This window comes from Hyperolius riggenbachi, chromosome 6 (assembly GCF_040937935.1).
Source record: "Hyperolius riggenbachi isolate aHypRig1 chromosome 6, aHypRig1.pri, whole genome shotgun sequence".
Taxonomy (NCBI): Eukaryota; Metazoa; Chordata; class Amphibia; order Anura; family Hyperoliidae; genus Hyperolius; species Hyperolius riggenbachi.
In genome coordinates this window covers 271,026,837-271,044,754 of record NC_090651.1, presented here as the reverse complement: position 1 = coordinate 271,044,754, position 17,918 = coordinate 271,026,837, and the positions used below count along the sequence as shown (strand labels likewise).

Genomic DNA, 17,918 nt, shown 5'->3' with positions numbered 1-17,918 from the left:
GGGATGGAAAATGTGGTGTTACTGCAGGCAGCTTATTCCCATACCTTCGGGGAAATACTTCTTCCCAAAGTAGCAACTGAAAAATGGGAAGAAACGGGAGAAATGGCCTTCATTCTCGGCAGCGTTCCTCCTCCACCGTCTATCTCGCCTCGAGATAAAGAAAGCTGTAAAGACAGCTAAGTTATTTGTATGTCTGGGTGAAAAATGGGAACACAAAACTAGAGTTCAAGAAAACCAGATTAAAATATATAATTGTGGCAACCTAAACGCTTTTCAAAGTTTTGGACAGAGTGGAAAAGGGTAAGACTCTGTTAATTTGTTATATCTGTCTGTGCCCTGCAAGGAAAGTTTTCCATCACTTTCCATTTGTTGAATTTGAGCCAACCCTGTACACAGCAAATACTCATTGGGGCTCGTTGAAAGCCTTGAAGCCTGGGATACTCTGCTATACATATCTACACATATCTTAATTTCCGGTACTGAAGTTAAGTTTGTGCCTGCTTCCCTTTGCATCTTGTTAGCAAATTGACTGATCGAAGTCATGGAACAATGGCAAGATATGTGATGTGGGTGGATACATGTCCAAGAAGGACGGGACGTGGGTAGATACAAGCCCAAGAAGGACGGGACGTAGGTGGATACAAGACCAATCTTAACGTTAGCAATTAAAGTGGATATTTGCATATCAGAACACAATTTTCTTATCCTTGAGGCATAAACATTAGAAAGAACAGGTCTAAAACTGTAGCTGACTGCATTGCATTTAAGATCTCACACTGGCATGCTTTCAGTAATAACAGGTTCACTTGAATGAAGTTAATAATATGTTCCTCTGTTTCTTGGTGTTCTAACTGTAATTCATTCCAATGTTAATTACAGGGGTATGCAGGAACAGATTTTTTTTTTGCTCTCTCTCTCTCTTTTTAACTCTGACTTATCTGGAAAGTTTTGCAATTTCATACACCAAGTAAGAACAATATAAATAACAATAAAAAATAAATAAATCACAGGCCAGAAACCCACTAGGAGTGATTTCTAATCGCTAGTGATTTGAAAAAGCTCCTGCTAATGCAATGCTATGGGAGATTTTTATAAAATCACATCGCTCAAGTGGGATCACACCCAAAGCATTACATTATCAAGAGCTTTCAAATCGCAAAGCGCTCAGAAAATCGCTCCTAGTGGGTTTCTGGCCTTAATGTGTGGCTAAGTCAGCATTGTTCCTAGTCAACCACATTTTTAAACTGTCAAAACAAAAACCAAGGGAAGATAACAACTGCAACACAATGAGAAGTCTTACATAACCAGGCTAACCACAAAAGGTCACTCTCCACAAAGTCTATCAAAACACTGAAATCTGTTTAGAATAAAAAAAAATATCTCAGTTTCAACAATAAGGCTGAGTTCAAACTTATAAAACAAAAAATTGCTGAATGTGCGAAAATGCTTTTGCCGCACATATAATGGAAGTCAATAGAAAATCGCACACAAACACAGAATTTAGTGTTAAAAAACCAGGGCTGTGGAGTCGGTACAAAAATCATCCGACTCCTCAGTTTTATGAAACTAATGACTTTGACTCCAGGTACCCAAAACTGCTCCGACTTCACAGGCCTGCAAAAAACGTATGTGAAAAAAAGTTTGGTTTTCTGCAATGATAAGTGTGTACCCTGCCTGAGAGAAATGAAGGAGAGAGACAGAGAGAGAGAGAGAGAGAGAGAGAGAGAGAGAGAGAGAGAGAGACTACAAACAGTTACACCTACCTGGGGCTGGAAATTAACCAAACGGGGAGCCTTAAACCAGCAGTAGAGGCCCTGAAGGAAAAAGCCTGCAGAACGTTTTATGCCATCAGAAGGCAACTTTACCACCTAAAACCACTGGTGAGAGTCTGGGTAAAGATATTCAACAGCATCATCACCCCAATCCTGCTCTATAGCAGTGAGGTATAGGGCCCGGTCACCTACCCTGACCAATCAAAATGGGACTCCAGCCCAACAGAAATCTTCCATCTAGAGTTCTGCAAGTATCTTCTCCAAGTCCATCGCAGCACTTCGAACTCAGCTTGCCGGGCAGAACTAGGCAGATTCCCACTATGGCTGACTATCCAGCAGAGGGCGCTCTCATACTGGGCGCATATACAGAGCAGCAGCCCCAGCACTTACCACCATAAAGCCTCACTGAGCCAGGGTGGCGAGGCCATACCACGCGCTTTGAAACAAAGCGTCAACAGCCAGCCCAGCCAAGACCACCAACACAGGCTGATAAAAAGCCCAAATAAAAGGAATGATAGAAAGCTGCAAGGACCGATACCTAGAGGAATGGAGAAGTGACATAAAGAACTCCCAGAAACTCACTATCTACAAATCACTACAGAGGGAGTACACAATGGCTCCATATCTGGAGAGGCTACACCACCACAAAGATAGACAGGCCTTGAGCCTGTACCGTCTGAGCGCCCACAACCTGGAGATAGAGACAGGACGACACAGACAGACATGGAATCCCCGGGAGGAGAGACTGTGCAGGCAATGTGACCAGGGGGTCCTGGAGGATGAGGCCCACTTCCTGCTACACTGCAGCAAATATACACCATTGAGGACCACCCATTTCCAAAGATTCTCCGCCCACATCGCAGATTTCACCTCCACAGATGAGGAGAGGAAACTCTATATCCTACTGGGGGAAGAGGAAAAAACTGTGCAAATAGCTGCCCGATATGTCACGGCCTGCCACCAACTGAGAGGAACATGATACCACATGGACTGTATAACCCCATACTCCCCTCCCCTATGGACTGTATGCCTATACCCCCTCCCCTATGGACTATATATCCCATCCCCCCATACCATCCCTTACATTCTCCACCCTCCTATGGACTGTATACCTATATCCTTCCCTTATTCACACAATCCCCCCCACGTTAATGTTTTGTTTTGGCAATGCTAAATGTATTTGGTCCTGCCAATAAAGCTTTTTTGGATTTGGATTTGGATTTGGAGAGAGAGAGAGAGAGAGAGAGAGAGAGAGAGAGAGAGAGAGAGAGAGAGAGAGAGAGAGAGAGAGAGAGAGAGAGAGAGAGAGAGAGAGAGAGAGAGAGAGAGAGAGAGAAGTGGCAGACACAGGAAGTGTAGCAAGATAAAATGGCATACAGTGTGAGGATAGAGGACAGACAAAGGTCAAAGCGGATGGTTGGAAAAGAAGGCTGGTAGGGAAAAGTGGCAGAGATGTGTGTGTGTGTGTTTGCTAGATTGCTAGATAACTATATGAATTGCAATGACAACAGAATGTAGACACCGGCACTACCTGTATACGATGCGTCTCTTAAAATCAGGCCTGCTTCCAGCTTGAGGCAAACAGTATGGCAGTACTGAGAACAAATAGTCTGTATACGCCACATAAAGAAAACCACATAAAGAGCTACTGTAATGCTCATTTATTCTCCAAGGTAACACTAGTATAATCATACAGTGCACAAATAGTGTACCTGCCGGATGTGCAAGTAGTCAATGCTGCCTGACAGCCGTTTGCTCCCAGAAGCTTCTTACGAGGCAAGAGTTCCAGTTGTGGAACTCTTGTCATGGAGGAAGCTTGTTAGAGCTAAAGGGACGACAGGCAGCCTGCTCTGCACCCATCGACCGCTTGCACATTTAGCAGGTACACTATTTGTAGACTGTATGATTATACTGTTACCTTGGAGAATAAATGAGCATTAGAGGAGTGCCATACTTGGTTTTCTTTATGTGACATAACTCAATTAATATATGCAAGTATCCTTTACCTCATAAAAAAAACTCTAAAAGAAAACACACTGTTTACACTATCTTAAAGAGACACTGAAGCGAAAAAAATAATAATGATATAATGAATTGGTTGTGTAATACAGATAATTACTAGAACATTGGTAGCAAATAAAATATTCTTATATTTTTATTTTCAGTTATATAGTGTTTTTTTTACAACATTTCATCATTCTCTAATATTTGCAGCTTACACACTACTCAGCATTCTAAATGATTTTACAGAGCAGGCCAGTTAACTATTGACCTGTCCTCTGCAGGAAAACAAACAATACAGTGACTGACAGTTGAGATAACAAGCTTCAGAAAACAGAGCTCTCTGCGACTTTGAAAGTTGTGACGCTCTATGGCTTTTTTGCATAGATAACAACTGGAGTTTCTTAACTCTTCCTGTACTGGAAACAATATTAGACTTATGTCTCTGCTCCTAATGTTTTAATTCTTAGCTGTACTACACATACAAATCATTATATCAAATTTTTTTTCTCGCTTCAGTGTCTCTTTAACTAGAAAATGATAGGCTTGTGTAGTGAGATTTCCTTTATTTGTGATAAAGTCTAATTTATGCAATATACAGACAGGGCGATTACCTGTTGGCTCTTGCGAGAAGAGTGAGATTTAGCAGGTAGGGGAGGTGGGGAAGAAGAAACCATGACAGAGGGAACAGATGTGAATCCCTGATACCAGTCTGAAGGAGCAGGAATGGGTGCAGAGTGCCCCTCAAGCTGTGAGTTTCCCTAAAGCAGTGGAAAGATAGAATGGGTTGCAGAAAAGTAAATATGAAGAAAGAAAAAAACAAAGAAAAGTATTGATGTTATCCAGCCAGGTATAAGATGCACTGAACTCCAAAGAAGCACTGCTATGGATATCAACCAGCTTATTTCCACTTCCGACACACAAACTTCCTAAGCCTTAGGAATCCTTGCGCTGTCACTAAAACAGGATGTTAAGTCGTGTTCCAAAATAAAATACCTTAGCGTCGGCTCGTGTGGTAAGGGGTTAAAACCTGTTTTATATGTTTATTTCAGTCCTGTGTCCCCATCAGGGAAATCTCTCCAACGATTCAGAGTTAGCAGAATGGCAGATGAGCAAAATCTCTCAAGTGGGGAAACAGACAGCAATAAAACCCGAAAAAGTTTCTAAGCCCTCACCACACTTTTCCTACCTAAAAGAAAACATTTTCCTGGAATCGGGTTGTAAGTCTCTTACAGACGCATAAGCATCACAGCTTGTTATTTGTGGGTAAGAATTTATACTATAAATATGCTGGGCTGCTTTTTAGATTTGACTTTGTTGTTTTTTTAACTTTAAGCCTTTTTATTTTAATTTACAGAAGTTAACCTTGAAACCTGCTTTTTCAGGTTTTTTTATATTTAATTTTAAAGTGCACCTGTTACAACGTTAAAACTAAACTAGAGAAGACAACACAAGACACAGAAGATTTATGCCGTACTTTTCTCCTGGCGGAATCAAAGCTCCAAAGCTGAAGCCACTAGGGCACGCACAGGGAGGAAGGGGCACATTGGGGAGTCTTGCCCACGGTCTCCTTACTCTATAGGTGCTGGCTAACTGAACAGTAAGAGCCGAGATTTGAACACTGGTCTCCTGTGTCAGAGGCAGAGCCCTTAACCAATACACTATCCAGCCATTATCGAATTAGTAAGCAAAATCTGTTTATTAAAGACCCCATTCTAATTCAAATACCGAGCATGCAGACAGCAGGACTGGATCTCTCTTCCTCCCTAGTCCTGCAAGGCTTACAGCAGACCTATATTGAGGTATTATAGGAGCTACCATCTTGGGTTTGGCTCTAAATACCAAATGCCTGAGTACAAAAATATGCAGAAAATCTTATAAAAACTAGGAGTTCAGTGCAGCATCATTCAAGTTCCTTGCAACCAACCAAATGACCAACTGAATCAGTTGTGATTGCATTGTTTGGGCACTGATTAGTGTAAGGTCACCATTAACAGCCTCTAAAATGGCATTTCAGATTCAATAAACTTTTTTTCTCATGAGTTTCCACACAAGATATATTTTCTCTTTTTATCTTAAAATATCTTTTCAGCATCCAGCAAGTTATTATTATTACTTATATAGTGCCGACATCTTCTGCAGTGCTGTACAGAGTATATTGTCTTGTCATGTAACTGTCCCTCAGAGCGGCAACCTAATCCCTACCATGTATGTTATTGTGTAGTGTATGTATTGTAGTCTAGGACCAATTTAGGGGGAAGCCAATTAACTTATCTGAATGTTTTTGGGATTTGGAAGGAAACCCACGCAGACACGGGAGAACATACAAACTCTGTGCAGATAGTGCCTTGGCTGATTCGAACCAGGGACTCTGCGCTGTAAGGTGAGAGTGCTAAAGTACTAAAAAGTAGGTATGAAAAGTAATATCAAGCTTCAGTTAATTACATCAAATTGTATGTACTTGTTGGGCTGAAAATCTAATTTATTGCTAAATTGTGAAAATATCTCCTGAGAAAAAAAAATATTGAATCAAGGTTAAAATGAGAAAAGCAAGGAAACAGAATCTAAGAAACAAGTTAGAAAAGAACTACGGTATTAATGCAAAAATAAAATCATTGCTGCATAAAGTGGTGGTAAACCAACCTCCACCAAGATGGAGGGAGAAGAAGAAGATGATGAAGATAGATGAATAGAAGGATGATCTTCAGAAGAAGGAGGGCTAGAAACTGCTTTTGCATCAAAGTCATCAGAAGGAGGAACACTTTTGTCAGGGCCTGGCTTCATATTTTCCAGCATATCATGAAGCTGATCTAAGGTGATATACTAAAGAAAATAATACATTGCAAAGCTTTTTAGTGTTTCATGAACAGTAGCTAAACAAAATATAATTTGGCAAAATGACAAAAAAAAAACCTTACCCATTATAAAAGTACACTTTTACACAAATCAAACCCTTGCATTTTAGACTAAATACTGTAACTACATTTTCCTCAATTTGTCTTTCTGGTTTAGTCTGCAGAAGGAATAGAATCATAGTCTGAAAAAAAAATCCTACAGAGCCCACTGCAATGTACAGGAAAGGGGATACCTGTAATGAAACTAGACTATTGCCTCAAAGTATCATACTAAAGTTTCAGGCAGAAAAGGTCTCACCCTAAAGTCTTACACTATAAAGTTTAGTGTCATCTGAAGACACAGGAACTTTGAATCTGATTTAGAATCCAACTGAATACATAACAATGGTCCCAAAACAGAACCTTGTGGTACTCCAGATACAAAATTAAACCACCTCTTGACTACAACTTAAGAAAATGTATAGGTCAGTTTTCTATAAATACTATTAAACCAAAAATATATGTTTACATAGAAGTATATGGAGGCTGCCATATTTATTTCCCTTTAAACAATACCAGTTGCTTGGAAGGCCTGCTTCAGTAGTGTCTGAATCATTCACCAGAAACAAGCATGCTGCTAATCTTGTCGAATCTGACAATAATGTCAGAAACACCTGATTTGTTGCATGCTTGTTCAGGGTCTAAGGCTAAAAGAATTAGAGACAGAGGACCAGCCAGGCAACTGGTATTGGTAAAGAAGAAAAATATATGGCAGCCCCATATCCCTCTCATTACAGTTGTCCTATAAGCCACCAGCAAGCAAGAAAATACTCAGAATTATTTTGACAGTATTTTTTCACCCACTTTTGGATTTTTTTCAATTGTAGAGTGTTGAACAGTTATTTTAAACAGAAGATGAAAAATTATCTCCTAGGAGAAATCTTAGGAGAAAAGGTAAATTATATAAGGGCTAGCGAGTCAAATAGGTTGCTTCTGGCAGCGAGCGCGGCCATGGCTGAGCTCAAGGGCGAGTTGGCTAGAAGTCAAGTACTTCATTACAGGCCATACCTGATGTACTATTTGTACAAAAAGTGCTAAGATGGGCACTTGCAGGGGTCTCTTGGTGCCTTCGCTTTAGCTTTATCAATTTGGCAATTTCTTTATGACCGGTTCATTTCAACACTTCGTGAAGTAGTATTAAATTCTATTTTATTGTGAATTATTGGATGTATTAAAGTAGATGTCTAAAGCTTTGTTACCTTTAATTTTATTTTCTGGCACACAGCATAAAAAAAAGCCTCAGCTTTTCTGTCACATTATTTCTATGGAATATTGTGCCCGAGACATTAAACAGTAATAATGAAGTGATAGTGATAGCAGATGAAGGATTTCTTTTATTTGGCATTGGATCACGACTGGCAAGATCTCTCATTTAAATGCACACTGCTGATTGCTAGTAAATGCTGCTAGAAATTATAGATATTCGATGAAAATTGGAATCTAATAGGCTGTAGTTTAATGTAGAAAAGCAGTTTAATGTCAGATGTAAGATCTATCACCACAGGGCAGTTACATTTTTTATTTTTAATTTGTATATTAAAGCAAACTTGAAGTGAGAAAATTTGCCTCAGGTTTGATCCTTCCCTTAATAGAGGGAAGGCTTTGGTGAGTATAAAGCGTCCAGAGTCTCCATCTGGCCCGCTGTTCCAGTGCTATCCTCTGGTGTAACTATTCAACCTGCTGGCTCTTCGAAACTACTTGCATCTCCAAGTAGTTCCAAGGATGAGTGCACCAATGCTGGGCATGCAAGAGTACGATTTGCACATGCCCAGTAGGGATGACCGCACCCTCGGATCTACTCAGAGGCACAAGTACTTCCTAAGTGCTCTTCAACTCAGTAGGTCAAATAGCTACACTAGAGGACAGTACTGGATGATAGGACAGACAGAGGAATGGAAATGTTCTATGCTATCCAGAGCCTTCCCTCTAGTATAGTATGAGGTGAGTTTTCTCACTTCAAATTTGCTTAAAGTGTACCAGAGCCGAAGCTTGGGTGCAAATTGAGATACTTACCTAAAGAGAGGGAAGCCTCAGGATCTTATTGAGGCTTCTCTCCCTGCTCTGATCTCCCTCATTGCTGAGAACGGCCCCACTGGAAGATTAGCGGAAAGGCATTGTTGCTAACCATATCGGGCCGCACAGCTCCTTTTCTTGCAGAGTAACAGTGTGAGCCCGTCTACGCATGCGCAGTAAGCCGAGGGCTCTGTGCTACTACGATGCATGGCCGTGTTCATGTGTCTACTGCGCGGATAAGCTACAAGAAGAGGAGATGTGCTGTCCGAATGTGGAGAGGGTCCACGCTCAGGGGTGGGGGACATCGGAACACCGAGGGAAGCCTCAATAGGAGCCTGAGGCTTCCCTCTCTTCAGGTGAGTATCTTTTTTTGATCCCCAGCTTCGGTTCAGAATCGCTTTAAATGATAATTAAAAATAAAAAAAAAATTAAACATGTAATTTGGCAACCCTGCAGCAAGGAACAGACAAGGACCACTCCAATCCTTAAAGCAAACCTGAAGTGAAATAAAGTTATCAGATAAAGATCCAGTCCTAAACAGAACTTTCTCAGACTCCCTGATTCTTATCTTCACATTAAGGGCTGAAAAGCTATGAATGAAGTGTACACAGCAGCCATGTCAGTGTGATATCAAATCTTGTTCATTCTGCTCACACACACAAATATCATGACCTAATCTGCTATCAGAAGTGTTTGCACAGCCACACACTCGTTTTATACTCTCCTATTCATTTTCAGGAGAGCTGCCTTTATGGTCAGGCTTTGCTGACTGGAGATATAAAGCAGTGGTTTATTAAAATTTGTAATGTAAAAAAATGTACATATGTATTCTAAGAAGTATTGTTACAATATATATATACCCATGTTTATCTCTCATCATGCCGTACATTACCTCAGGTACATTTTAAACCATGCAGCATCTCCTTTGCCATAGGGATAGTATTTTAAGAAGGATGACTGGGAATAGAGGCAATCCTTGCGAACTATCGCTGCCTGATACGGATGTGTACCAGATTCTACCACTCCCCTGGTGCTCAGCAGGGGACACAGCACAACAGTGTGCAATACTAGCTATACACCTGCCTCTAGCAGGCCAAGATGTAAAGCTATACGCTTTATAAGCACAGAGTTATGCTGGGAATACACAATTAGTTTTTCGGCAGATTTATTGGTCGATCAATTTTCCAATCGTTTTTCCGATCGATATCCATTCACTTCTATGAGAAAATCGATCAGAAAAATGATCGAAATCAGATCGGACCTATTGGAAATGATCTATCGAGCCATCTATCTGCCGACAACACTCACCTGTAATCCCAGCATTAGAAAGCATGACTAATTAATTGTTTGGTAGATTGTCCTGATTAATAGAAAAAGTCATTGTAATTATTACCTCCCTGAGAGCAGATGACCCAATGGAAAATCCTCGCTGCCTTGTCAGGCTTTGATACCTTCTGTCCAGCTGAAGTAGTTTTTCTTTTTCCTGTGAAAAATGCTATAAATGAATGAAAGCAAAAATCCTATACATTGCAAAGAATTCTAAGCAAAAAACGGATTGTCACAAAGCATCATAAATGTAAAATAGTCACTGGTACGTGCAGTTGTCCTCAACAGTCTTCAGGGCCGGCTTGCATATAACATAGTGCTCAGCACCGCTGCTCCTGTCTTCAGTGTGTGGTGGGGTGTGACCCCTTCAATTCAAGCACAGGGGGCTGCCTGACTCCACTGCTTCCTAATGAATCCAGCTGCAATATGTTATGTGTATGGCTTCACCAATCTTAGTGTGAACAACACGTGTAGAAATGTGGAGCCTGGGGCAGCAACAGGGGGAGAGCGAATTCACCACTCCGCACAGCAACACTTGTGAATAAGGCCCTTGGTGCAGATTAACTGTACCCAGGAAACTGGTTAATCTCTAAAAGTCATATTCAGCTTTCCATATTGTGAATTAAAGTGTACCAGAGCCAGCTATATGTAAAGATCTGATACTTACCCAGGGCTTCCTCCAGCCCCCTAAACACATGTGAGTCCCTCACCATCCTTCCGCAGTCAGCCGTTCAGCTGCGATCAGCCCCGGTAACAGGCTCAGTCACGTCAGTCGTGGCCTTCTGCGCATGCCCTGGGTAAGTATCAAATCTTTACATATTGACAGCTCTACTTTCCTTTAAGCCCTGCCAAACAAAATTCAGTAAATCTTATTGTGTGGCTAGTGCTAGGATATTTAACAGCATTGCCTTGCCGTTGTTTAAATCTGGACAGTGAGATGTTCTGTTTGCTGCATGAGCTGCTTACCCGTATCACCTCCTCTGTTTCTGGTGCCTCTTCTGGAGTCATAAGGATGCAAGTAACCCAGTAACAGTCTGTGGCAGCCACTTGAAAAGGCACTGGAAACCAGGGCTGTGGAGACAGTACAAAAATCATCCGACTCCAACTCCTCACTTTATGAAACCACCGACTCCAAATCCAGGTACCCATAAATTGCTCCAACTCCTCGACTCCACAGCTCTGCCAGAAACATGGAGTCAAGGAGTCGAAGTCAGGGCAATTTTTGGGCACCCGGAGTCGGAGTTGTTGATTTCATAAACTGAGGGGTCAGAGTCGGGAGTCGGATGATTTTTGTACAAAATCCACAGTCCTGTTAAGTATTAGACTAAGGAGTCGGAGTCGAGGAGTTGGACTTCCTAATTCTACATTAAAAGGGTCGGAGGGAACCTAAAGAGAAAGGGGTCCTCTAACTTCAGAATGTGGCTTGAAAATGCATCCATAATTTGTTCTCAGTTAGAAAAAACAACTTTTTACCAAGATACCTCTGCCCTAATTTTACGTATGTCAAGTAACTGTTCAGATTCAAATTAAGTAACCTATTAACAGAAATGATTTCCATTCCCCACATGACGAAAGGTTTATTTTTTTGTCTGGAGATGATAATATAAGATAGGTATGCAGATTACCTTATGAAGTTCCACTAACACAGCACTTCTTTCCTGGCCAAGATGCTCAGCATCCTGTGTGGCTTGGAATCGAATTTGATTGGCCTGATGCTCAAGTGCAGCCAGACGCTCCTATAAAAAAATCAAAGAAAGATAAACTTGTATACATCGAAAGGAGTTTATGTTTCCCCTAACACTTGTTGATGCTAATATTTGAATCTTGCTTGCAGCTCCGAATTAGCCCAATCAAAATCTGTTGCATTCGCATTTTACTGGTAGCTTAGAAACCACAGAATTTTTCAGAAGTTCTTTTAATGCAATAAAGTGGGGAAAACAACTCTCATAGTAAATTGACTTCGTGTTTAGAATGTGTCTCTGCAACATAAAAGTACTGCAGTAGGTGGGAAAAATCTATGACAGCTGTCGGAATCGTCAGTGTATTTCTAATAAGGACTGCATGGTGCACATTTATGAAGGTCTGGAATAATAGGATGGCCAGTGAAGCAGGAGAAACTAATGGGAGGAGCAGAACACTATAATTGGAAGAACTATAATGGGAAAAAAATCACTGTAATGGGCCTAAAGAGAGATCTAAAATATGCGACATTATAACGTGGGGAGACCACTATGATGAGAAGCATTATAATGAGGACAGTGTAACGTGGGTCACTAACAAAGGGGGAAGGGAAGTAGGTGGAGTCTAACCTGGGCAGTGCAATGATATGTGAAGATGGGTAGGTGCAGTCTAGTATGGGAAAGGGTAACACATGTGGGCTTTATTGCTGAGGAGGGCATGGAAAAGCCCAGTGAAGCATGTGGGAGTGTAATGGGGATTGGAAAGCACTGTATCATCTGAGAGGTCAGGGTGCATGGGAATGCAGTGAAGTTTGAGAGTTAAATGGTGAGGGGAAAAGGGTGCATTCCAGGGGTTAAAGGGGAACTGAAGAGAGAGGTATATGGAGGCTGTCATGTTTATTTCCTTTTAATCAATACCAGTTGCGTGGCAGCCCTGCTGGTCTATTTCTCTGCAGTAGTATCTGATTAAAACCAGAAACAAGCATGCAGCTAGTCTTGTCAGATCAGACTTATAAGTCTGAACCACTGAAACACCTGATCTGCTGCATGCTTGTTCAGGGGCTATGGCTAATAGTATTAGAGGCAGAGGATCAGCAGGGCTGCCAGGCAACTGGTATTGTCTAAAAGGAAATAAACATGACAGCCTCCATATACCTCTCTCTTCAGTTCCCCTTTAAAGAGACACTGAAGCGGAAAAAAATTATGATATTACGATTTGTCTGTGTAGTACAGCTAAGAAATAAAACATTAAGATCAGATACACCAGTCTAATTGTTTTCAGTACAGGAAGAGTTAAGAAACTCCAGTTGTTATCTCTTTGCAAAAAAGCCATTAAGCTCTACGACTTTCAAAGTCGTGGAGAGGGCTGTTTTCTGACTTTTATTATCTCAACTGTTAGTGAACAATTTTCTTTTTCTCTGCCAGAGGAGAGGTCATAGGTTCACAGACTGCTCTGAAAGATTCATTTTGAATGCTGAGTGTTGTGTATCTGCACATATTAGAGAATGATGCAAACTATATACCTGAAAATAAAAATATGAGAATATTTTCTTTGCTGCTAATCTTCTAGTATTTATTCATAGTACACAACCAATTCATTATATCATATTTTTTTTTGCTTCAGTGTCTCTTTAACCTCCTTGGCGGTATGAAAAATACCGCCAGGAGGGAGCGCAGCAGTTTTTTAAAATTTTTTTTTTTTTTTTATCATGTAGCGAGCCGAGGGCTCGCTACATGATAGCCGCTGCTGAGCGGCATCCCCCCGCCCGCTTCGATCGCCTTCGGCGATCTCCGATCAGGAAATCCCGTTCATAGAACGGGATTTCCTGGAGGGCTTCCCCCGTCGCCATGGCGACGGGGCGGGATGACGTCACCGACGTCACTGACGTCGGGACGTCATTGGGAGTCCCGGGCCACCCCTCGGCGCTGCCTGGCACTGATTGGCCAGGCAGCGCTGGGGTCTGGAGGGGGGGGGGGGGCCCGCGCCGCAGCAGATAGCGGCGATCGGGCAGGGGCCGGCGGCGATCAGAGTGCTGGCGCAGCTAGCAAAGTGCTAGCTGCGTCCAGCAAAGCAAAAATTATGAAAATCGGCCCAGCAGGGCCTGAGCGGCACCCTCCGGCGGCTTACCCCGTGTCACACACGGGGTTACCGCCAAGGAGGTTAAGGGGATCATACACTGGTCAATTTCAGCCATTGATCGACCGATTTGAAGCCGATTTCGGTCAATTTGATCTATCTGACAGGATGGAAAATCTAGGTGGATCTGGTGCTGCCAGCAGATTGATGGCCCATAGAGTTGCATTGGATCTAATGGTACAATAATTCATTTAGATCAATTTCCAATAGATTTCATTCTGAAATCTATTGAAAATCTGTTTCTAGTGTGTGGCACACATCAGATAGCTTCCTGTCACATTCAACTTGACAGGCATCTGACAGAAATCTATCTGATGGTCGAATCTGCTGCAAATCTATCAGTGTATGGCCACCTTTAGGAAGATGCAGAAAGGTTCAACTTTAAATTAGGATTAGAGAGGGGTTATTGATTAGGGTTTGGAGATATCATGGTTTAGTTTTAGATTACCAGTGGTTGGGCCAATTAGTTAGTTTTATGGAACAGTTAAGAGGTTAAAAGACAAACTCCACCCCAAAAGGTTTATTTTTCCTGTTTTGGACTGGATGGAGAAGGGTCAGAAACTCTACCAATGCCAACAAAAGTTAAAAGGTTTTTTTTTAAGTTTATTAAAGTAACAGTGTCACATTAAGAATAAAATGGCACATGTCATGTGAAAAATAGGAAGGGAGAAATATTGTCTGCATTTTCTCCCTGTAGGAAGACTATAAAATCAAATAATTCTTGGAAAAAATATTAACCAAAGAAAGACTATGTTATCCTGAAAAAAGCAATATTATATCTATATATGTATATCTCAATAGCAACACTGAAATGCCAAAATTGTCAGGAACCTTAAGGGGTAAAACCCAGAAACGCGGAGTGGTTAAAACAAAGTAAACATGGCAGCCTTCATATCCCTCTCACATATCCATTAATAAGAATACATTTTACACTTGCTTGTATTGTAAAGCTCCCCATTGCCACTCACAGACATCCTGTAAATCCTGTAAATTTTTTACATGACAGACTCACGTTTTTATTTACACTCACACCTTAGTAACACCTCCACTTCTTGACCATGTACTTGTGCTAAGCTGATATCACTTTTACCTTCCTATGAGTAATTCTCTGCTGGCACTCTCCCTTGTTCTGTAGTAACTGGTGGCTCCTGGTCTCTCTCTCTTCTTCTAAGCGACTCTCATTCTCAAGCTGTTGAAACTCTAGATCTTCAAACAGCTTCATTTGGCCCTCAAGATGCTCAGATTCCTGCATTAATTTACAATGGTATTCAATATTATTCACACTAAACAACACCACCAGGAACTATTATAATAAATCACCATAACTATCACCAATAATGCCAACAGTGAAATGATATGAAGATCGACATGAGATAGATACAAAAAAGAAAGCAGTATGGAAGAATTGCCAAGAACTGTGTTCTTGAGTGCAGAGAAGCAGATTTTACCAATTTATAAACAATCGCCAGTCCAACATGATAAAATCGTACAAGCAAGCACAGAAAATAGATATCTGTTGGCAAAGAATTCAACTAAAGAACCGTGGTTGCGGTAACAGCAAGTAAAGGAGAACAAGATGGCTGTTGTATCCATTTATAAAAAGGTTTTGAAAGGAAGTCAAAATATATAATGAATACATGTTCAAACCAATATATGGACAAGGCCGAATGCATAAATTATCAATTTGCTTTGGTGTATATGTCTATAAAGTGCTACTGAAACATATTTTCTTGTGATTTCAAGTGAAAAATAATGAAGCATACACAAGAAAATGGAAACGCACTTGTCAAACAAAAAGATAACAGCTATCGTATGTCAAAATACTATGCACACATTTACAAGGCACTTTTCATAGTAAAATTCTTGCCCATTTCTATTTGTCATCAAGTATGGAGCCATTTTAGGATTATTTATATACAATTTACATGTAATAAGGGACAAGTTGCAGTTAACAGCTCTCACAGAATGGTTGTTTATTGAATTTTATGCAGGAGGCAACTGCAACCAAACTATTGGGTGGTTGCGAGTTTCCCTCCTCACAGATTCTCCTAGTCAATCTTGACAGCCATGGTGTGTCCTGAGGTAATTTATTGGGGTGTCCCTACCATCTGTCGGAGCAGGCATCCTGTTTCTGCCTTTGGGATACTCTGGATAAAGTGAAGTCTTTCCAATTTTCCAAAGTGAAAAAGCAATATAACGGACATCTCCTTTAAGAGGATCCAGACACCACTATAAACATTTCCACTGTACTACAAAAAAAATGTTTGGAGTTTTTTTTAAGCTGTCAATGCAAGTTGGCAAGTTTTTCCTTCACTCCTTGCGAACAATACTGATCGGGGATGGAAATAACAAAAAAATCAGTAAAAAAAAAAAGTAGGTATAATGATGACAATAAAAATATATTCAGTTCCAGTTGGTTGCTGTTCATGTTAAGGTTTTTGTAGCATTTTATTCCACTTATTATTTTTTTCAGATTGGTATGTAAAGTTCAGGGGTAAAATTAGTTGTTGCTAATTTTGCATATATAAATATTAATGGAAAGCATGGCAAATATGCCTGTATGATAATCTCAAAAACAGTGACTACTAAAAAATGATGACTAGCAATACAAGCAATACCCCATCATTAACACAAGCAATAACCCAATTGTCTACACAGTATCCCTCTAAGTTAGTGGTGGTTAGTTATCAGTTAACATTGAAATAGCCATGCTTTTGAACAGTGTCCAACCCATTTTCCATAGGTATGTGTCACAGAGAGTGTGTGTACAATTGCAATAAGATTCTGATACAAAAAGGTGTACATAAAAGTCCACAGAGAAGAGAAAGCAAAATATTACTTGAAAACATATCATAGTGCATTACAAACTCACTTGTGAATAAGTGGGGAGCTGTTATTTCTCTGCTTAAAGTCTACAGGCAGTATATGATGATAAACAGGGACAACTATGTGTTATTCTCCATCTTTTGTAAGAAAGTACTAATATATTTGTGAGGGCTGCATTTTGCACTGGCAATCATTACTGTGTATGCCAGTGTTCTATGCATCAGAGAATGTTGATCATGCAACAAAAATCATCCAAGTACAAGTTTTGGACAATGTAGAAAGGGATCAAAAATGTTTGGGGTTATGCGTACGTGAGCAGGGCACAGGGTGAGCTGAATGGCGGCTCACCCTGCTGCCGCTGAAATCCGCACCAGCGTAAAATACTACCCCCACCTCCCCGAGATGTCGCAACTCGGAGGGAGATGTAATTCGGGGTCTGGCAATCACTGGGACCCCAAATTACCCCTACACGCCCCGCACAGTATAACATTACTGCTACATTGGCGCCTAGTTTTGGCGATTGGCGGTGAGCACCGTGCGCCAAAACCAATTGCTTCGGCCAGACAAGCCAAAACCAATTGCTTCGGCCAGACAAGCATAGAGATTCCCCAAAGCCAGCAGCCAGGCAGACATAAGAGACCTCCCTGTGCCTGCAGTGTGGAAAAAATAGACCTCCCTGTAACTGCAGTTGGGAGCACATAGAGATCTCCCTGTACCTGCTGCAAAAACAAATATACCACCCTGCACCTGTCACAAAAAGCACATAGCTTGTGCTCCTGCAGTTAGGAACATGTAGATACCTCCTAGTACCTGCTGCAAGGACTACAAAGATGTCCATCCACCTGCAGCTAAAGTAGGAACACAAAGTTCTAACTACCTGAAACCAGGAGCTCATAGAGATCCCCCTCTACCAGCAGGCAAGAGCACATAGGGATCCCCCTGTATAAGCAGGCAAGAGCACATAGGGATCCCCCCTGTACCAGCAGGGAGGAGCACATAGGGATCCCCCTGTATAAGCAGGCAGGAGCACATAGGGATCCCCCTGTACCAGCAGACAGGAGCACATAGGAATCCCCCTGTACCAGCAGACAGGAGCACATAGGGATCCCCCCTGTACCAGCAGGGAGGAGCACATAGGGATCCCCCTGTATAAGCAGGCAGGAGCACATAGGGATCCCCCTGTACCAGCAGACAGGAGCACATAGGAATCCCCCTGTACCAGCAGACAGGAGCACATAGGGATCCCCCCTGTACCAGCAGGGAGGAGCAC

The 17,918-nt window shown here is 41.4% G+C and overlaps 1 protein-coding gene across 12 annotated transcripts in view; it reads right to left on the bottom strand.

Annotated features, from left to right (window-relative positions):
* PHLDB1 (pleckstrin homology like domain family B member 1) overlaps positions 1-17,918 on the bottom strand; it is a 190,484-nt gene that overhangs the window by 26,588 nt on the left and 145,978 nt on the right. For 9 of the 12 annotated variants that reach the window (XM_068240824.1, XM_068240823.1, XM_068240826.1 and 6 more), the window contains 6 exons: positions 14,913-15,068; positions 11,632-11,742; positions 10,074-10,163; positions 6,417-6,596; positions 4,388-4,534; positions 45-164 (listed from right to left, as the gene is read on the bottom strand). In XM_068240824.1, the coding sequence (XP_068096925.1) occupies positions 45-164; positions 4,388-4,534; positions 6,417-6,596; positions 10,074-10,163; positions 11,632-11,742; positions 14,913-15,068 (804 nt within the window). The remainder of the gene's footprint in view (positions 1-44; positions 165-4,387; positions 4,535-6,416; positions 6,597-10,073; positions 10,164-11,631; positions 11,743-14,912; positions 15,069-17,918) is intronic. The other 3 variants (XM_068240830.1, XM_068240832.1, XM_068240829.1) reach the window with 2 other exon arrangements.